Source organism: Thalia democratica, chromosome 7 (genome assembly GCF_965202585.1).
Source record: "Thalia democratica chromosome 7, ktThaDemo2.hap1.1, whole genome shotgun sequence".
NCBI lineage: Eukaryota > Metazoa > Chordata > Thaliacea > Salpida > Salpidae > Thalia > Thalia democratica.
In genome coordinates this window covers 43,670,574-43,693,761 of record NC_139171.1, presented here as the reverse complement: position 1 = coordinate 43,693,761, position 23,188 = coordinate 43,670,574, and the positions used below count along the sequence as shown (strand labels likewise).

The following is a 23,188-nucleotide window of genomic DNA, read 5'->3' as shown; positions in this document are numbered from 1 at the left end:
TTTAGGAATGTAAATCTCTGAAAATTTAAAATGGAACGAACACATAAATTATTTATATAATGTTGCACAAGTTTCATCTTACCAAATATTAAAAAGTTTTAAAACAAATTCTGCTACTGTACTGACAAAACTATTTAAAGTATACGTTAGTCCTAAGCTTGAATACAATACACAAAATTGGTCACCCAATTAAAAAAATTACATTAACAAAATTGAGTCTATGCAAAGAAATTTTACCCGTTTGATATGTAGTCGTTGTATCATATCCAATTCAAAAAAAAACCTATACTTTCGTAAACCTTGAAGAAATTCAGAAAACCTGGAAAAAATTTGTCAAAAACCGTTAGCAACCCTGTAAATATATTATGTTCTCTAACAGTAATAAAAATCTTAATTTAAAATATATGAGAGAAAAATATTTTTTTAACTGTAAATATTTTTAGATTTATGGTTGGAAATGTAAAAGGAGATGATTCTGTGGAAACAATGATCGAAAGTACATCAAGTTTTACATGTATAACATCTAAATGCACACTAACTACTGAAGAAAGTAAAGAACTTGTATATAAGGTTTAGTAGTCTTATATCGCTGTTAATATATCTCTGTTTAACTTTATATAAAGTTTTGTAAAATATGTAATATTAATTTACTAAATGTTATATACAACTTGTTGCTTTAGTCTGACTTTTATTTATACTTTTCAATACAAAATCAAGTTCTTATGAACTTAATACCGACTTTATAAAATAGTTAATTTATAGTAACAAGTTTTGATTGAAACGATAAAGGGTTCACCTTGTTTTTTACAAGTTGGTATTGTTTTTAGAGCTCATATTGAGATCATACACTTTTTGTTCTTATAAAGTAATTTTTGAGAATATAAGAAATCAAACTTAATGAGCTCAATAAGTTTCTTTATGGAAGGCGCTAACTAAAATGACAAAAAAATCTTTTCTTTCAGTCTATAACCAATTTCAATTTAATTTTTGCAGTCTGTCCATTACTTATAACATTATACTTCAATCGGAGGATTTATTTGTTTACCTATTTTTTGGCTTATTTGTTTTGTAATATTTTTGATTGAAAGTATATGACAACTTTTAAACAGTTTAAGGAATTTTTTTTTAACTTTTTAACTTTTTTAACTCAAAAATAAAAAAATGAATTCGAAACCAATTAACTTTTGTTGTAATGCTAGGCTCGTCGAAGGTTCTGGAATCACTGCCGAGTCACCCACTACTTGATCAGTCGTAGATTTACTTTAATAATTAACTTATTTTAAACATTAACTTGTATGTGGACGTTGTAGGCAAGGCCTGTACGTGTACGCTTTTTATTAAGGGGATAAGCTGCAAAAGGGTCGTGATTACTAAAGTGGTGCATTTCACGATAAATTTGAAACTAACATTAGATATTGTGCCAAAAAAAAGTTCTTTGATAGTTTTCACGAGAAATCTGAAACTTACACTATTTACTCTGGTGTTTGTATTGTAGTGCAAAAAAACTATTAGGCGCAATTTACAGGCGATTTGAAACTTACACTTGATTTTCTTGGGTTTTTAATGAATTGGGGCGATAATTTTAGTTTTTTGAAACAGGGGCGTTTATGAAAAGGGGTTTGTGAAACCCTGCTGTAGGCTCAATGTCTACCTAATATATAAATTAGTTAATATCTCTTTATTAAATAAATTATGCGTACCTCCACTCATGTTAGTAATTAACTTAAATCAATTTCTACCTTATTTATTCAGATCATTTAGGTTTACCATAATTAAAAATTAATAGTTACAACTTATATTTATCTTAACTTACATTATTACAAAGAGAATAATACCATTAAAGTTATTAAATTTTAGTCGTGTAAAGTTGTATTAAACCTTAATTATAATCCTAACTTTCCAGCCTGTAAATGATTCCTCTTTCAAGATCTTTTCTGTTTTTTTTCTTTCCTGAAAGTATTACAAAAGTAACAACAAAGAAAATTATTACGATAAAAAGTAAATAAAAAATATATGATAAAATGAGTATAACAGTCCTTAAGGCTCACACACTAGCATTAAACCTTCGTGATGAGCGTAAATACTACTTAAATTAATACTTATCTTGCTGTTTTTGTATTTATATGTATATGCATACATAAGACTATATAGTGTCGACTAACAAATTGATAGCGCAGACTGACGGACCTTGTTACAAATTTCTTGGAAAACTTACAATGAAAAATCGCGGTCCTTACGTTTGTATCGGAAAATTTTTACAAAACTATTTTAATCTCAAATATTCATTTCAGTTTTTGTATTATATAAGTAGTTTATACTTAATATATGCTTTGACCAGTCTATGGCCGTAACATAAAATAATTAATTAATGAGTCGGTTAGTATTCCAAGCAATAAAACTTACAAGAGAAAAATATTATCACTTATGCTCTGGTCAAACAAAAAGTAAACGTTTTAAAACTTTAGTAATATTACAACTTAACTAAAATAATTAGTTTTTCTTGTTTTACTATAGGGGTGGAAAAGGTTTTTAGCCAGCGGGCCAGACTTTAAAAAATTTAGTCCTTTGCGGTCCAAAGTGTTTAATTTAATTCACGAAAATTATACAATTCATTTTAAAAGACCTTTATTTTTTGCTATTCACTATAACCTCAGAATATCTAGTGTAAATTTTATATTACCCATAAATTTTACCTATGAACATTTTTTTTGCTCCTCATTTCAAACCTCAGAATATCTAGTGGTATCAGAATATCTCAGAATATTCTTTTTTTTTCCCGAACGTAGGTTGTACCTTTCATATTTTAATCTTCATGGACTGCAGTTTTCCGACCCCTGATCTATCATAAGTTTCAAAACTTGGTTTAGTGGGCCGCAGTTTTACTCTTCGCGGACTGGATTCCACTTAATTTGCTAAACATTGGTGAGCCGGTCTTTTTCGCTCCTCGGACCGTACGTTGTCCATCAGGCTTGGTAAAAATCAGTGATGTTTTTAATCAGGCGTGAAATTTTTAACATAAAACAAATAAAATTTATACGCTTCTGTGCTTAGTTGGTATAACAACTATTAGTATTTTACCAACTCTGTTGCCCACCCCTATTCTAATACTATAGAATGAAATAGTTTTCAACTTAGTCATTTTGAATCACTAATTGTCAGCTCTTTTAAATTGTGTTTGATTATTACATTTTTACTGAATTACTTTATAAAATTTAGTTTGTTTAACATTCATATTGTACAGATTATGATAAAAGCGTTCTGATAATTCTTTTTTTGTATTTTATTTCAATGTAAATTTAACATTTACTGTTATTTAACAACAATTCAGACTACTTTATTCAGATATATGCTTCTTTACCTGATCAGAGTTCACACTTTTACTTAATTTACACGTTTAATGTTCAGTTTTATAAACCTACAAGAAAAGGTTTTCCAAGCTTTCCACAGTGTCCAAGTTTTAGTTGGGGTGGAATTTCAAGCAAGTATGTTTATGGCTTAATTTTGATATTTCTTAAATTTTTTATTATACAATCTTTAAAAAATTATAATGATTTGAGTTTTGTAACTATGTACACTTCATAGTTGTTTATAGAATTTTTACAAAAACTTAGTTTATAGTTTTGATTATTGTAATCAGGCAAATACAGTGCCATCAGCACAATAGTTTAAACTTATGTAACACATAAACAAACAGTTTACAATAATAGTATTTTTAGTTAATGACGAACGACATAAGCTTTTTTTTTCTCTTTAAAAAAGCATAAGTTGCTACTTTTATTTTGAGTTAGTATTATGAATTAATATTTGTATCCTTTATTTTTATCTAAAGATCTACATATTTTCAGTCGATATTTTCAGTCTGTTATTAAATATCGTGTACGGAAGTTAATGTTGTGCTGTTTTCGTTATATATTTTTTATTTAAAAAAATAAGTTAAACATCTAACGGATTTTTCATAACTGGTCATTTAAAAACTTGATCCGATAACTAAGATAAAAATCCGCTAGTTTTCTAAAAATCTAAAATTTCGTATAGTTTCTAAAATACAGTTACTTTTGTAAAAATATCTGTTAAAAATTTATAAACCGAATGTTTTTCACAGTCAATTTTCTCTGAAATTACAAAGTTCACTATAAAAGATTTTAACTTCAATTTTAAGCAAGGGCTTAGAAAAATTCAGGCAGAGTTCCTTGCCGTTTTTAGAAAAGTATGTCAGAACAAAATTAAATAAATTAAACTCAAAAATTTTATTACCAATAAAAAAAAAGTATTTTCATTTGTGTTAAATTTTGAAAAGTGGAAAATTATATAAAAAATTAAATTACTACTAGTTTTTATAAACTTTATGCTGACTAGACTGAAAAAGTTTTAAAAAGTTTGCTCAAAAATTGTAAGAAAAGGGTTGATCACACCAATTCGATTATCAGACCACAAGCCCTCGGTAGACTGAAACCGGTTTCGTCCTGCTACGTTAAACTTGAGCTTTGTCTCACGGCATACGAGAGTCCAGGCTTCTGCTCTGCAGACTTTCGCCAATGTTTTTTTTTTGAAAAATATTAAGAGGATTTGTAACCCTTGAGTTAAGGGATTTCTTTTAGTAGAATTAACTATAGAGCTAAAGCTCCTCTTACCGTTATATTTTTTATCAGCCAAACGCTTAGAGCATTTGGCGCTGGGGGCAAGATCTACATTTTTCTGCTCCATGGTTATAAAAATGTTCAAAAGAGTAAATATTAAATACAAGAAAGTAAATCATAAATATTCTAATTTTTTAAGTTAAATCTAGGTGAGAAATCACAACAATCAGTTTTACAGTTACACATAATTTAACATTTGTAATTTAAATTAACAACAGCAATACAGAAACAAAGAATTTATAAACAATATGTACAAAGTAAATGCAGAAATATCTTATAATCAACAACAGCTCAATTAAATAAAACATTAACCGCGAACACACAAAAATGACCGAAAGTTAAAATTACAATTTAATAAAAAAGGGCTAATTTGTCACATTTTCTTTCGTTTGGCCTTTCAACTGAAGCCCTTGTGAGAAGTTTCTATCACCTTGTTTGTTTTGTTAAATTAAATTTAAGAAATTTAAATGTATGTGAATTCAAAAAAATTAATCAAGCGCTGAATTATATCATGAATTTTGTGAAAGATCAAAAACTTTTACGATGAAAAACTGAGCAATTTTTATTCACAGATAAGTTATTAGAGTTAGTTAAGTCTTACAAAATTTTTATTCCTTCAGCGTCAGCTGCCACTTCACCACGCACTCGTCATCCTCTGAACCGTTCCATCTCATCTCGGCTTAAAAATGTCGCTGCTACTGCTTCTTCTCAAACTCCTCTCCGTCTTGACCGTTCCCTCTTATCACTGCGTTCAAATGTCGTCGCTTATGCTCACGGTTGAATCAGGTCCCGTGACTGGTCCTATCATCTTCTACTACCTTGCTCTCAATGGCAGTATTTTCTGTCACTTATCTGCAGGAATTTTCTCATCTGTGGTGCTCTCTGACACACATCTCACAGGAATTTTCTCATATGTGGTGTTTTCTGACATTTATTCCAGAAGACCTTTCTCATTGATCAAGGCTTTATGTGAGCAAAACTAACTAAGAAAGCATTGTTCAGACACCACTTTGTTCTCGACTTGTTCTCCACTTAAATCTCTTTTTGGACATTTTTATCCAATATTATTTTTAACAGTTTATTACTAACAAAACAATGTTTCACTCCTATACTTGCATATAGGAGATCCTCAGTTGTTGTAGACAAATCTGAAAAAATATTTGAACAAAATAAGTGGAAGTAAAACAAAATTAAAAACTAATGGTTTATCAACAAAAATAATACTTAAAGATACTAAACTTGAGTAAAAATTTAATGCTTATTAAATAAGAGCTTTTATGCTTATTAATTTCTTGAGCTTTTAAGAATTTTGTTGGTAAAACAGACTAGAAAAAAATTATAATGTTATATACGTTAAAATAGTAAAACATGACTCACATTGATTTTTACTATTTTAACGTATATAACATTATAAGTTTTTTTGTTCGCTAAAATTCAATCTAAGTGACGTTCACAACTAGACCGAAACACGTTTTGGTAAACTTTTTTCGAGGTTCAGTTTGTTACTAAGTCAAACAATGTGTGATTCTAACAAAAAATAGTGAAGTCTGGTTCACAATAAATCTAAAAAGTGCCTGCTAATACAAAAGAGCGTTTGCTTTAATTGTACCGAATTGTAACTATGCTTGCCAACAATGTTAGCTAGCCGAAACGGAAGCGAAAAATGACCCTTCAAAAAGCTGCGACGCTTCACTACGACGGAAGTTTTAACATTCTAGTCAAGAATATTCAAAAACTGTAAAGAAATCTCTCCTTCCGAGCCGCGCTAGGCTTTATATAGTGTTAAGCTAGAGTAACAAACTATTTTTTTCTTCTGTTGTAGTCTTTCGGAACAAGCAGGTAATGCTTACACCACTTTTTGCTCATCTCATGGTAGCCACTTTACATGGAAAAACCTTGAAAAATCTGGAATTTTACATTTTAGACAAAAAAAACTGGAATTTGAGAAGTTTTGCAAAAAACCTGGAATTTTGAACAAATGTCACTAAAAAAACCTGAAATTTTAACAATTTTCACATGTTCACTAGTAAAGTTTAATTTGATTCCAAAAATCTATCATATAAATAAAAATGTTTGTTATTATCAAAATAAAATTATTTAAAATCATATTAAAGTAGCTCTGCAGTATCTTTTAAATGTTTTTATACTTTTTAACACAGTATTTTACCTTAAACTTAACTTTAAACTAAAAATAGACTCAAAAATGTGTAATTTTAAAACCTGGATAATTTTTTGAAAAAACGAGTGGCAATCCTGTCATCTTTTAAACTATTTTAAAAGAAGAGGCACACCGACTTTGAGTCCTAACCCTGCTCAGATGAGTTGTTTTTGTTTTTAAATCATTTTAGGTTACATTCTAGATTAGTACTTTAAGCACTGGACTCAAGCTCTGACACAAAAAAATGAAACAAAAAAATCTAAAGCATGCTTACACAAAAAAAAATACAAAATGGATAAATGCAGGGCCGTGATATATAAATTTATTGAAGTGGAAGAAAAATATTGTAAAAAAGTGACGAAAAAGGCACCTGTCTATACAAAAAAGTTAAGGTATGTTATAAACTTAAATGTAATCAATGTACAAATCGTTTAGTTAAAATTCTTATTGTGAAAAGTTAACCATTAATAACATCAAAACTATCACACAATATTTTACGCTTGCAAAAGTATATTACAACATATTTAATTATCGTATTAGTCTCTAGAAATTCAAGTACATGACAACTGAGGGTTTATGAAAGTTTTTTTTTTCCCTCTCTAAGTTTCAAGCATTGCTTAGCATTTGCTGAGTACTTGCTTTTTACTGTCGTAATAAGATCCACTTCCCTATCAGAACTTCCAACTGTTATATAATAGCGTTGGTACACAAACTACTTTAACTCAAATGTCCATATAAAAAACAGTCGCCATCGTTACAGTGTAACGATGGGAATACAGCACTTTGCAAGCAATAGAAGCGTAATTGACTAAAGTCACTAAAAACTAAGCCGTCTTCGGGCGTGGCTCTAGCCCTTTTAAGCTAAATAATGAGAGAGAAAAAAGAAAGAAAGCCACTTTCAACTGCTAAAACACTATTAAGTGTTACAGTGGGCACATAAATGGTACAAACAAGCGTGCACATTCTGGTGGCAAGGAAAAAAAAGACAAAGCTGCGTGCTTCTATTTATATTTTGTTTGCTGTACTTATTAGCGTGATAAAGCGTTAAAGCAACTTATAAAGCTTGATGACGTTAATTTGATCATGAGTTTGATTATTCCTTACAAATACCAGGCATCTTCAATTTCTAAGATCTTGTTCATACAAGTGGTAAACACAAGCATAAGGATTTTAAAGATAGTTTATTGTAATGGATCACTACTGCTCTGAAGGTAATTTCGTGAACCATCATATATTGTCATACAATTTGTTTTTTAAAATGCAATTATTTTCTTGAGCTTCATTGCAAAGAAAAATTCGCGGCGAGCATCTTTATAGGTTGTCTGATTTGCAAGTAAAAAACACTAACTAAAAATTTTTTGTTCATTTCGAGCATAAAGTCTAACAACTCATCGAGAAATAACATTGTTAAATTAAATAGTACAACTTGTTATTTTTTATTCTTAAATACATAAAAAATAAAATTTGCTACATTTTTGTTTATTTGGTAGACTTAAATAATTTTCTCGATTGTTTAAAAACAATTTTTTGATTTACAATTATTATTCTATAAGTAAATTGTGAAAAGAACTTTTCTAAATTCATTATTAACTTTTGTAGGTGAAATTGTAGTCAATATTACTTCGAAAGATTATGTTAGAGATTTTGCATTTCAGCGTGTAGCGTTTGTTAAAGGTACTATAAAAGAGCAATTATTTTTTGATCAGCTTAAAAGATTGTTTTAATACAAAAGCATGTTTTAGTTTCGATTTTTATATACTTCAGCCTACGTTATTTGTCAAGTGATATGAATCAAATCGACCGTCGATAGTTTAGTAATGCTGCTTATTAATACCTTCCTCTGTTTATATTGTTAGTTTGCTTGTATTGTTTATGGTATTTTTACTTCATTGTTAGAGATGTTCTTTTAATTCTAAATTGTTTCCTTTCTATAAAATCAATATTTTTTAGTGGTGAAGTTGAACTTTTAAAGATTTTGAAACTATGTATTTGACAGTTAAACTATAAATGTTGTTAATAATTTATTTCTTCTGAGAAAAAACAATTACTAGGTTTCACCGCAAAGCGGATTTTCAAATTGTAAATCTTATTCAAGTAGAATGTTATTAATGTTATTATAAATGTTATTAACTTGAAAAAATTCAGCTCCATCCTTTAACTTTTATCTTCTAGTGTTGAAAAAAATATTTTCTAAGGAACCTTTTATATTTCGCATAAAATATATTGTAAGTTTCGTACTCCGACTATCAAAATATTTTATTATTATTATATATAAAAACCAAGAACTAATTCAACTGTCAAATTAAACTTCCTTTTCTGGAGAACTTTGAAAATATTTGTATGAAAGATCGTTTTTAACAGTCCAATATTCTCAGCTGCATGTATTAATTTTTTCTTCTTGTGTTAAAAAAATATTTTTAGACGAATTTTTTGTTCAAAGAATTTTAAATGTTCTTCTCACTGACTCCCAATATTAAAATGTTTAATAGCTCTTTCATTCAAAAAGCTAAAAATAAATTCAACTGTAAAATGAAGTTTTCTTAGCTAGGAATTTTTGAAATATAAATGAATAATAGAAAGCTTTTAACAGTATAATTTTTTTGCAGCTGCATTTGTAAGTTTCGATCTTCTAGTGTTGACAAGTTGTTTTTCCCAACTTTTTTTATATAAAGATTTTTTATATTGTTCAGTGACTCCCAAAATTGGAATATTTCATAATTTTTTTTCTAAAAAACAAAAAAATAAAAATGAATTTAACTGTGAAATGAAATGCTGGGAAATTGTGGAATAAAGGAAATAAATAAGATAAAGCTTTTAACAGCTTAAGATATGTAGCTGCATTTTTATTTTTTGTTTTAGTGTTAAAAGTGTTGCTTTTACAAACTTTAGCAAAAAGATTGTCTATCGTTTTAAACTATTTCAAGTTTCTTATATTTGATAGCTATTCAGCTGAGGAAACAAAAAATTCAAATGTGAAATGAAATCAATTTTTTCAAGTTTGATGTAATTTTAAACTCAACTTAAAATAGGAGTTTTCTGCTGTTGTTGACTTCAGCATGTGAAAACGCGTCGAAGTTTTGTATCGCAAGATTTTTGTTAACTTCGCAAAACTCCAACTCTGGCGTAAGCAAAAGCTTTTTAAAGCATGGTAGAATATTTTTAACAAATCCATTTAGTAATGTTTTGATATGTTTTTCGGTTTTTAATGATTTATTTACCCTTAGTTTTAGTTATACTTAAAAGTTTAATATACTATTATTAGATTCCATGTCACATCATTTGAATAGTTGTTTTTCTTGTAAATGAAATCAATGATGTATTATTTTGATATTATGCTCTTCGAAACAAACAAAGGTCGTTTTGAATCAGTTTTAATTGTTAGCATTTAATGTTGATGTTGTCGAAGTAGTAAGGTTTTTTATTAAACGCAAAGTCGTTTTGTTTGTGTAAGATTGTAAATCAGTCATTCTTTTTGTGAGCTGTTTTCATATTTGGTAGATACTTTAATAATTGCAAAAAAGATGTCTTACAACTGAAACAAACAAAACATCTAGGTTAATGTTGTTAATATGACAAGCATTTTAAAGTGCGACTAAACTTTGCGTTATTTAAAGTATTGTAATTCAATTAAGTCGGAAACGTTTTTAAACTGTCGGCTGAACAACTTTATGGAGTATTTGGTAGCAAAAAACTTTGTTAAATGTTTTAATGATCAATAAATTCATTTTTGTAAGCAAAAACGGTTTTACTTAGTGTTTATAGTTAGGATTGCATACATTTTGAGTATTCTTCTACCGACTTAAATTTGTACACGTTATTTTAAACACTCCTATTCGGTTAACTGTGTAATAAAATGTTTGTTAACGCATCGGCTGAGGTTAAAAACATCTGATAAATTTAGTCGGATTAAGTCTTAATTTACTGCATTTCAAAAAATACTAGATATTTGAAAATAATGTTGTTGCTCAAAAAATTCAATTTTCTTAATACTCGAAAAATTTTCAAAATATGCATCAATCATACATAAAAAACACTTGCAAGTCAAACAACCCATAAATACAACAACGTAATTTTTCTCAAAAGCAAAAAACACAAGAAATATAATAAAACATAAACATTAACCTTTATATAGTCAGGTTCGTGCTTATCGTTTACACAAACACTTTGTATTAAATATGACGCTTGTTTTACTGAAGCGTTATTAAAAAACTTTTCATATCCAGTACTCGTAGAAAATTGTCTTGAGAATTTGTCGAGCAATTAGGCATTTTATTGCCCTTTATATAAACATTTAAGCTCAGACTCGACGCTTCTTTTGCAGAAGCGTTATTATAAAAGATATTGTTTGCAGTATCAAAACTGTTTCGATAGCTTTTTGAGCAATTTAGCTCGATTATGTCTTTCCTAAAGACAACTTAATTCAAATTTGACGATTGTTTCATAGAAGCGTTATTAAAAAAGATATCGGTTGCAGTTTCAAAACTTTCTTGATAGCTTTTCGAGCAATTTAGCTCGTTTTTGTCTTTCCCACAGAAAACTAAATTCAATTTCGACGCTTGTTTCATAGAAGCGTTATTATAAAAGATATCGTTTGCAGTATCAAAACTGTTTCGATAGCTTTTCGAGCAATTTAGCTCGTTTTTGACTTTTCTACAGACAACTAAATTCAAATACGACGCTTATTTCACAGAAGCGTTATTATAAAAGACATCTTTTGAAGTATCAAAACTGTCTTAATAGCTTTTTGAGCAATCTAGTTCGTTTTTGTCTTTTTCACAGACAACTTGTAGAATAATTAGACTATAGCTCATTTTAATGTTTATATTTATACTTGTTTTCGTTTCATATTTTACATTGTTAATAAATTATTAAACTAAATTGACAAGGAGTTATTCTTCACAACTGAATTTAAATTAGCGCTTGTTTCATAGAAGCGTTATTATAAAAGATATCGTTTGCAGTATCAAAACTGTTTCGGTAGCTTTCTCGAGCAATTTAGCTCGTTTTTGTCTTTCCCTCAGACAACTAAATTCGAATTTAACGCTTTTTTCATGGAAGCGCTACTATGAAAGTTATCATTTTCAGCCTTAATATTGTCTCGAGAATTTTCCGAGCATACAGGCATTATATTGTCCTTCATATGGACATTTGGATTCATATCTGACAGTTTTACGTCTATAATATCAATTCTGTATTTATGACGATCAGTATCACTATGTATGTAAAGATCTGAAATATTTTGATCACTGTCAGCAGAAACAAACTGCTGGATGTTTTTGTTTTGAAAAGGGACGACAGAGAATTTGCTCTTCTTATAATATGCATGTTCTTTCTGTAATTCTCTATCAAAATGTAAGTAATTAGGTTCAATTTTTACATTTGATTTAGAGAAAGTTTTATTATAAAAACTATGTGCAGTTTTATTTTTAGATCGTCTATAACCTGTTTTACAAGCTTTTGGAGTATCTTTGACGAATCTAATACGAGAATCGTTGACCCCACCCCCTGAGCCTCGCTTCACTGCGAGGGTGGGACAAAGTTTCCCTGTCGTGAAAAATAATTAACATTATTCAGCCTATGGGGGCAGCTCATTCGAATGAGCAACATTACGGCAATCACTATAGCCGTTATTAAAGTTTTGTCCCCTATTATCATAATAACTTTTGTAGTTATCAGAATTATTATTGTAATTCTGATCTCTACCGTTAAACTGTAGTCACAACTGTCAGAACTACCGTAGTTCTTATTTCGGACGTTAAAGTTAAGCCCGTAATTATTACTATATCCCGTAATTTTTATTTCATTTTTTAAAGCTTTGTGCATAGTCACCACCGTTACCATAATTTTCGTTCTGGTCATTAAAATCTTGCACATAATTACCACCATTGCCATCGTTATGGTTAATAACCATAATGGCCGTTATTAAGACGTCTTTCGTGTCTCTGGTGGCTTTGGTTTTTTATCGACCTGTCATAGTTGACTGGTGGGTACGATACAGGATGGTCGTCACTTTGGTGCGATCATATGACCTGTACACGGCGCTTAAATTGAGTAAGGTCTTCTAGAAAACACTCCTCAATTCTGCTTTTTAGAGAGCTAGGAGCATGACGATATAAGAAGAACTTAATACGGTCATCTTCATGAGCCGTTGCCCATTCGGTAGCCTCGGCCACAAACGCACTAAACGAAGTAGTACTCGTGTGTACCGGAGGTTTACCAAGAACGGGTGCTAAAATATGATCACGTCTTTCAACAAATTATTTGAAAAAATGAAAATTGTGATTTTCAGAACTGACCGACCCATAGTATTGCGCCACCTCGTCGGGAACCTAATTGCCGACTTTGATGTTATACTTGGTGCGCTCATCTGTAACATTTAGTCGCTCAAATTCCCTGATTAAATAATTCAGGGTTTGGTGCGGTTTCTTAATTTTAGTAAAACGGTGAAACTTACTCTCGAAGTTGTCCGCGCTAGTATTTCTAATAAAAGCACTGTTGTCGTGGACGTAGACCGGTTTGCGGTGAATGTAAGGTCTAGGTTGCTCTAAGCACAGAAAACTGGCACGAAGCCTGTTCTTCGCTCGTCCCTGACCAGTTCGTTTTTACCGAGTTTTTTCTCACCGTCGTGCATGAGTCGTTGAGCGGAAAGTGCAGATTACTGTAAGCAACGAACCTCTTTAGTGTTAGTACTTTCGAAAGGTGACAAATAGTCTGCCTCTCTACTATTCCCACACCGTACGTCCGCCATTTTGTTCAACTCATCTTCGTGAGCAAATTTTCGGACGTAGGGTCTAATTTGCTGTGAGCAGTGACCCTCCTTGTTGTCAGAATTTTCGAAAGTCGAACTTTTTGCTTATTCTTGTACCGTGCGACCGCCATATTTCCCAGCTCTATTACGCGCGTTAAGTTAACTACAACCTTTTGAATTGTGATCAAAAGGGCTCTTGGCTCTTTATTACTTGATCTACGGTTGTATTAGATTTATTTATGTTTTCTGACGCCGTTTTGTGATTGTTGTGGTTATAACCAGGTGTTGGATACAATGATCCACAATCACTTTCCACCGGTAAAAGTGGAAAGCTGCTCGACGCGAGACAGTTTTGGCGTATTTTTTGTTAAATATCGGATTTATATTCGTTAGTGTTATCGAAGGTTAGCGTAATCGTGCAATAAAGGATGTCATTATAACCCTCTGCTGTTATTGAAATTCTAATAAGTCTGATATGATTCAAATATTTACTTAATATATAATCTTAATATAGACTAGAAAGTAAATCTTTAATCTAATCTTAGTGATTTTAACGTATACTTCACTATACAATTTTAATAGAGAACAAAATACGATACACTATTTAGATTAATATTACACTTACTTAACTACTTTCTACTGTTAATACTAAAAGTATAGGTTTGGCACTCTAAGTTTATTTTACAATGTTGAACAACAAGCGATAAAAAATAACACTCACACACATGCAAGTCAGAGCTCGATGGTTTGTTTGCAAGGCAACTTTTATTCAATGTATTAGCGTTTGTTTACAGTCCTCAGCTATTCTTACTGATGTCAGAGCCAAGCTAGGACTTAAAGCGTATGAAACGTTTAAAAGTCCACTTTCGTTGAACTACAATAGAAATTTCTACTTGAGAAACGGTTGTTAAAAAAACAACGAAAGCTGGAAATCAATACCGGACAAATATACACTTGCTTCCGTTTTTCGGCGATTTTGACAGGAAAATAATTCACTGTAAAAGTGAAGAGCTCAAAAACGGTTGTAGCGAACTACGTAAGCTGGAAAGTGTAATGAATTACGCTTGCTTTAGTTTTTCGGCGATTCTTACAAGAAAATAATTCACTGTAGAAGTGAGCTCGAAAAAACGGTTATAGCGATCAACGAAAGTCGGAAAGTGCAATGAATTACTTTTGCTTTCGTTTCTCAGCGGTGTTTATTGAAGTCAGAGGACTACAAAATAAGTGCAATACTGAGCAAACAGTCGCTAAAATACAACGAAAGCTGAACGTATATATTCGCTAAAATACAATCTAAGTGACGTTCACAACTAGACCGAAACACGTTTTGGTAAACATTTTTCGAGGTTCATTTTGTTACTAAGTCAAACAATGTGTGATTCTAACAAAAAATAGTGAAGTCTGGTTCACAATAAATCTAAAAATTGCCTGCTAATACAAAAGAGCGTTTGTTTTAATTGTAACGAATTGTAACTATGCTTGCCAACAATGTTAGCTAGCCGAAACGGAAGCGAAAAATGACCCTGCAAAAAGCTGCGACGCTTATCTACGACGGAAGTTTTAACATTCTACTCAAGAATATTCAAAAACTGTAAAAAAAAGCTCTCCTTTCGAGCCGCGCTCGGCTTTATATAGTGTTAAGCTAGAGTATAAAACTTTTTTATTTTTAAGTCTCTGAGAACAAGCAAATGATGCTTACAAATTTAACAAAAAAGAAAAATCTTGCTCAAGATAAATTAAAAGAAAAATATTTTTCTGCAAGAACACTTAAGATTTTTTTTAACTTTTAGTTAACTATCATTCTAATAAAAAACTGCATTTTTATAAAATGAAAAAAAAAAAAAAAACTGCTTTAACTCTCACCTTTATTTTACCTTTGAAGGCATAAAATATTTCCAAGAATCAAAAGAGTTTCTAAAATATCTAAATAGTTAAACTTACAGGAATAAATAGTCTCATTAAAGACTCAAATAAAAAGACTTTTTGAGACTGATTTTCTTCTGAACATTTCCTGAGAAACCAAATTTTAAGATGGTTAAAACCTAAGAGGCTAATATTTGTCTGAAAACTTCCTAAAAATTTCATTTTTGATGAGTTAACCAATAAAACTCGTGGGGTGATGCCCCAGAGTGGTGGTTACATTAATGGCCATGCTAAACCGCGGTGAAGGTTTTCTAGAAGGTAGCTTAGCTAAATCTAGACTAGAGGGGGTTTATAATTAGGGTTTATGTTAGGTATAGCTTTGAGTCTAAGATAATTTCAATAAAAAAAACAAGACAAGCAAGCAATGTTAAATACCAAATTTATCAAGCTATAAAATCAAAACAAATAAATAAATATCTAAAAAATTGGCAATTTTATTAAATAAAAAACTTTATTGATAATAGTTTAATTTAATATAATCCCTAAATAAATTGTATATAATAGCAGTTAAAAGCGTTGTTTTAATTCAAACTGGAAACAAACTGCTGGGTTCCAATTCAACTACTCAGAGCCAAATATACAATTAGTGTTCCAATAAGCAGTATTTTCAAATACAAATCAGTTATAATTGAACTGCTTTAACTACTCAGAACCAAACAAACAACCTGTGGTCCAATAAGCTTTGAATTGACTGCAAACCATTTATAAAAATGATTTCGTTTAACTAAAAAATAACATCAGCAACAATGCATTTTATACTTAATACAAGTGACTTGCACTTAGCAAGTTTGTTGATTGATTATTGGACGTTCAGTTTTATTTTGATACTCATGAAACTACTTATTATCAAGAATGAATTGCCAATGCATTACACCTTGAAACTCTCTGCATAATTAATAATATTTTTCTCTCTCTCAGGTTGTACGGTCTGTTTTTCTCATTGTTGATGTCACATGAGTCTTTCCGTGAAATGAAAGCTTTCACATTTCTCATTATATTTCTGGGTTGCCACATCCACGGTTTGTATATCTAGGGCTGGCTGCAAACTTTAGGCTCTCCTTGTGTATTGAGGGTTGCCTTATAGAAGTGGAAAGGCTCTGCATTACATCATACCTGTTTTTTTTTCTTGACTTGACCTCATTCTTTCCTGATTAGCCTGGTCCTCTTGACCTATCTGTCTCGTCAATTCAAGGTTTCGGAGCTTGAGTTGGTAGAGTTCTTTTTATAGTAATTTAGCTGCTTTCTGCTTCTCCAACTCTTTATTTCGGAGTTTTAGTTCCTTATTTTTTCTTCTAAAGATTTGGTCAATTCACATGGGGTGGGAACTCTAACCCTATCTTGCTTACAGCCTGAACTCCAAACAGTCCTTTTGATGACTGATCTACCTCACTGGAGTGGGGACACTGGCCCTAACTGGATTGCTGCCTGAAACTCTTAAAGTCCTGTTGCCTGAACGGTTAGCCATTGTGGCATTATTAACATTTCCTGAGTTAGAAGGTTAGGTGTCAAAATCAGAGTCACCAATTGTAACCCTTGAGTCCTTAGTTAAGGGAATACTTTTAGTAGAATTAATGTTTCTCTTACTGTTAAATTCTTATTAGTCAAACGCTTAGAGCGTTTGGCTCTGGGGGCAAGGTATACGTTTTTTTGCTCCATGGTTATAAAAATGTTCAAGAAAATAAATCGTAAATATTTTAATTTTATAACTTAAATCTAGGTGTGAAATCACAACAATCAGTTTTACAGTTACACATAGTTTAATCTTTGTAATTTAAATTAACAACACCAATACATAAACGAACAATTTATAAATAGTATTCGAATAATGTTCAGCTGAGTTTATTTATAAACAGGAGTTTTAATACTTTTCAAAATACAGGTTGGCAATATGAACACGCTCATGATTACAACAACTATCAATAAAATAAACACTAGCCGCCAATACATGACAAAAATGGTCGAAAATTAAAATTATAAATTAATTAACAAAGGGCAAAACGTCACAGATAGAGATTTTTAGTGGAACAGGCTTTTTTGACTTTTTAGTGCGCCTTTTATAACAAATCTACGAAACTCTCAAACTTTGGTCAATTATATTAAATAAATATTTCTGAACTTTGATAAACGATAAAAATTGAATGGTAACTTAGTTGTTGTTAATTTTGAAAATAAAACTAAAAAGTTGTCTTTTACGCTAGCCCCTTAATGCTCGAAATCCGTAATCTTAGTTTAAATTTAAGAAAGATAGGTTCAAAATAATTTATAGCTCATTAAAATGAGTTCTAATAATCTTATAAAGAGTTACTATCAATCTAAACAATTATAAAGGCTTTCAGATTAGAGAACTCCCATTAAAAAGATCGATTAGCAAATAGAGAATCTTCTAAATTATTACTCTGCTGCGTTTCCCGAACTACGGCTTGTACAACCGTTTGTTTCAAGATCATAAAACACAAAATCTTTACACCAGGGTTTCCATTAGAAGTAAAGTTTATCTCTTGTGTGGAAAAAATTAGTAGATTAATAGGCATTAAGTAGCAAATGAGAGAAAGTAGTCGACTTTAAGTTAGAAATAGCTTTTATTTTTGATTTATGTTATCTATATCTAAGCTTACTAATCGATTTTTATTTCCTGAGTTAAAGCTTTAAAATTAAATGAAATTTAGTTTGCTTACATAATTACAATAACTTAACTCGTAAGCATAATGTTTCTTAAAAGTATTCGAAAATAAATGTTTCTTGATACTTAAAAATGGGTTTTCTATTATGAAGTATATATACGCTAAAATAATTTTAAAACGGTTTGTGAGAGTTTTTTAATATACTAATATTTTTAACATAAATTAATTCAAAGATGCGTTAACTATTTTTCTAGTTGTTTTAATACGTTTGTACTTGTTAAAATGCTTTAAATTGACCTTACCCTGAATTATACTATTTTCCTATTAAAATTGCCACTCATTCTGGCTGTTCTTGCTAATCTAGCAGCCAGATACTAAAACTAGTATGCAAAGTGTCTATTTTCCTGTGCATAGAAACTAATAAAATGATTATGGGTACGTTTAATATTCTTCTGCTTATTACTTTAAAAGCTCTTTATATATTCAAAACAGTTTTACATTGTTCTATGTATTTTAGTATAATAATAATAAAGTTAACTTTTAAAATTTTGCGCAAAATTAATTTTAATCAAAAGGCAATTTTTATATTTAACTTGAAATGTGGAAACATTTTTCAAGATACTCTAATCTACAATGTGTATTTTCCTGGACTATGATAGTATTCTTAATTATTTGTATAGCTTAAGCTAGGAAAAAAAGTATCCATTTGTGGATTGCAACTCTCTTTGATGATCGTCTTAAGTTAGGAATTTGACTAGACGGCATATCTATCAAAAAGTAATGCAGGTTTCATAGGATGAATTTAACAAAAACGGAAACTCACGTAGTGCAATAGCCAACTTTGTTTAGTTTTTACTTACTGTACCAATAAAAGTGTTTTGTTTTAAAAATTAAAATTTAATTTTATAATCTGTTTCTAGGCTCCATGAGAAGGAGATTACAGTTACCGAGTTTACTAATAGTCAATCATGGACACAGAAAAAGTTCGGAATAAATGATCCGAAAGACCAGTTTTCATCTATTTTACCGTGCAGGTTAATCATAAAAATTAAGTTGCTTAAATTTTAGTTTTATAGGTTTTTACCTAATAATTAACTTAACTTATTTATTTGTTGGCCATTTTAAACCAATTACTTGATAAATACAAAGTTAATATAAAAATGAACTATAAACTTTACTTTTAAAATATTTTTTAACTGAACTAATTTATTCTTAATACAATGGGCTACTATAATTGTAGCATTTTCTAAGTTATATCTATAGTTTACTGTTAATCGAAGGTAGTTAATTTTTCAAATGAAACTTTATTTTATATTTAGGGTGTATTCTGAAGGAGAAGATATGAAATTCACCGTTCAGTATAGTTTTCCTTTTGCAATCAAACCTATTTTAAGAAAAATAAGTCAAAACTCACCAAACACTGTAGATTTTGATAATTATGTGATAAGTGAAAAATCAACTCTTAATAGTTGTTTCTTTAGAGCTAGGTTTATTTTTAATTCAAGTTACAAAGTTTTAACTATTTTTCTTTAAAGTTTATCATTAGTATATGAGTCTTATATTATTAAAATCATATAGAATTTAAATAATGTGTGAATGTTTTTAATGAAAAGATAATCAGAATTTATGAATTTATTTAAATTCTTAAACTTTTAACTTGAAAATTTTGGTTTTTTTAAAGCATACTTGATTGTGCACTATGTAATAGCAAGCAAAATTAAAAATTAAATCAAACTCAGGAAATTAAAGGTTTAATACATATAAGTTTTCTAAAAGTTTTTTTTAGTTATTTTTATCAAAAAGAAAATATTTTGCAATGAAATTGTGTAAAACAGCGATTCTTAACCTTGGGTAGTTCGTTTTAGGGAGTAAACTTTCTTTATTACAAATTATGGAAATTAATTTTTTGAATACCTTTTTTAATTTATAAAATAATATTTCTATGTAATTTTTTGAGTAAAATAAATGAATTGAAAATGCTTGGCAATTAGACAAAAAAATTTAACTAAAACGAATGTCTAACTAATTTGTGCTGGTGACGTACATTTGTACTATTAGATTTCCAGAGGTTGGATGGTTTGTGCTCGCTTTGTGTGGTTCTGACTTCTCTTATCAACAAGAAGATCAAAAGTTTAAGCCTTTCTACTATTGTGTTATAAATGTTGAAAATGTTATTGGTAGTGTAAAAAGCTTTCCAACTTCTTTAGACTTGTGGTCAAATACTGTTCACGATTTACAAAACAATGGACTAGTAAATCACTTTTTTAGAATGGCAAAGGAAACTATCTTTGCTGTAAGTTTAATTTTACTATTTTTAATTCAAGCTTAGATTTTTTAAAGTTTTTTATATTTGCCAAATTATTTTTATCAAACATTAAGTATTTTACCAACTATGTAAGGCATTTTTTTTAGTTTAAACTTAACTTGATAGTTTTAATTACTCATTTTTTCGATAACAATTTTTCTTGGTATTTTCTGGAGTAATCGTAATATTCAAATGTTCACAAACAGTCATCTAAATATATTTTTATTAACACATAGTAAAATTTTATAGTTCATTTCCTTAAAAAACGTAAAACTCTTTGATTGTACTATCCGAATCAAGGTTTTTATTTCATAAAATAATTATTAGAAATACTCTATTGAAAATCTTTTAGGTTGAGTTATATAGTATTGTGAAAAAAGAAGAGTTCATTACAAAAGAATGTTTTAAAGAAGTTATTTTAATAGTCGACAATCATAGAATAATCCAGGCCATAAATGAACCTGGTGACACTGGAAAGTATGAGTTTAATTACAAACCTCAAAAAGGTGATATGAGAGTAGTAGTTGCCGTTGTAAACAAGCACCAAATAAGCGAGGCTAAACATGTATTGAAATATGAAATATTACAACACTAAATACAAAACTGTTTATTGGTTCTATTACTATGATGTATAGTTTTTTTTTTTATTAAGTTGCTTTGTGTAATGTGTGTAATTTAAAAAAAACACATCATTAACCAAGTCTGGTAATGCTGTCAGTAGTATTTTTCTGTTAACTGTAAAGATTAGTTTCTAAATCAAAATTGTAAAAATTATAAAAAGTACTCTTTATAATAATTGTTTACAATGACTTTTATTATTTACTTTAAACTTAACCAACCCTTTTTGTGTAATTTTTAAACTTACTCACACAAATAATTTTTTTGTATACAAAAATTGTATTTTGTTGACTATCACTAAAAATTTATTTAGTTTTTAGATCGATGAAATCATTATTTCTAACTATCAAGTTTTGTTCAAAAAATAATTATTCAACAACTTAGACCTCTAACTTCTTAATAAGTTTACTTTATTCCAAAAGATTAAGTTCAAACAATTTAATCTTAACGCTTAAATTTTGAACAATTTAACCTTAGTTATTTTCTGCATATATGACACCAGATATATAAAAAGTGTTTTTTAATTGATCACTTTACTTCTAAAGAACAAGCAAAAAATATTAATTATGCACCATAAAATAATAAATCTCATACTAAAAATATTCTCAAATTAACAAAAACTTTTTTTTAACTTCATCAAACCAGGCTCATAAAGTTGTAAACTAATTAGTAAGCAAACTAAACAATTAACTTAATTATCAAAAAAAATCGACTGGGCTTTGTAACAGCCAACTGAAAATTAAAAAAAATACTTATATAAATACTATTTTGAACCCTTCTGTTACAACTGATTTTTTTTTTATTTAAGATTAATTTTCTCAATAAGTTTTCTCATTTATAACAAGTATAGAAAAAAGCGTAATTTATCGACAAATTTTTTTATCAAAATAAATATTTCAACTGTAAGATATATAATAGTTCTAACTCGTTCTAAGTTTAATAGTTTTAAGCAAGTCAACAAAACTATTTTAATTTTAGGCTAGAAATATAAAGTTGGAAAACAAATGATAGGTTTACGAACAAGAAATATACATAAGCTGGTAAAAAAATGAAGTAGAACATATAAAGACGTTGTTTAGAATATTTAGACCAAGGCCTAACAAAATTAACGACAAAAACAATTCAGACTTAAAAATAAGATGACACTTGATCGAATGAGCTTTTAGTGAAATACTTTTAAAGTGTACGTATTTTAGGAATTTTTTAATATAAATTTTAGTATTGATATAGCTTTTAAATGTTTAGTTTTAATACATAAAAAAATTAAGTACGTTTGTAAATTTTACTTCAGGAAGAATATTTATTATTCAGCTTGGAATTTTTAAAACACTAGAAAAACATACTAGTTAGAATCACCTCCATTCACTATTTTTTGCTCACTGACTAACCAATATCGCCTAAAAGAGATTTCGCACCAATTGGAAGAAACTATGAAATAAACTCAAAAAATACAACAAAACACATTTCATTATATTTAAATTTAAGTCTTTCAAGTAGTTCGGGAATGGGTCAAATTTGCACGAAGGGACTAAACTGCACGAAGATACTTTAGCACGAAGGTCATTTTTCACGAGAGTAAAAAAATAAAAGGTAAATTAATAAAAAATGAACGTTACTGACCGAGGGTAAGGGTTGAGGTAACAGTGATAGTAGAAATAACTAACAAAAATTATTACTAAAAAAACAAGGAAAATGTAAATAAGAATAAATAAATTAAAAAGAAAACAAAAGCTACCCACCGAGGGTTAGGATAAACAGTAACAGTTGTAGTAAAAATAAAAAGATTAATTAAAAACAAATTAATAAAAAGATATATCAAAATAATTTACCGAGGGTAAGGGTTAGGGGTAACAGTGATAATAAAAAAAAATATTATTAAAAAAATAAAAATTAAACCTGTGCAAAATTCTCAGCTAGTGCAAAAATGTCCGATCGTGCAAATTTGACACCTCCGCAAGTAAGTCTTTTCAAATTTTGTATCTTACTAAGTTAAACTGAATTGGAAATTAGTTAAAATTATAATGAAGCTATAACGTTAAAGCAGGGGTCGGCAGGCTTGAGGTGCTCGGGGGCCAAATTTCGAATTTGAAACATGTTTGGGGGCAGCAGTTTTAGTTTTAGTCAGACATTTAAAACTTTTTAGTTTCAATCAGTCTAATACTTCAGTCTAAGTTATAT

General features: G+C 29.3%; 1 protein-coding gene across 1 annotated transcript in view; it reads left to right on the top strand.

The window, feature by feature from the left end:
* LOC145840938 (uncharacterized) overlaps positions 1–21,209 on the top strand; it is a 39,067-nt gene extending 17,858 nt beyond the window's left edge. The window contains exons 3-8 of the mRNA XM_082948294.1: positions 444–570; positions 3,343–3,482; positions 19,008–19,121; positions 19,407–19,574; positions 20,146–20,380; positions 20,745–21,209. Of these exons, the coding sequence (XP_082804420.1) occupies positions 444–570; positions 3,343–3,482; positions 19,008–19,121; positions 19,407–19,574; positions 20,146–20,380; positions 20,745–20,987 (1,027 nt within the window). The 3' untranslated portion in view covers positions 20,988–21,209. The remainder of the gene's footprint in view (positions 1–443; positions 571–3,342; positions 3,483–19,007; positions 19,122–19,406; positions 19,575–20,145; positions 20,381–20,744) is intronic.
* Positions 21,210–23,188: the final 1,979 nt, after the last annotated feature.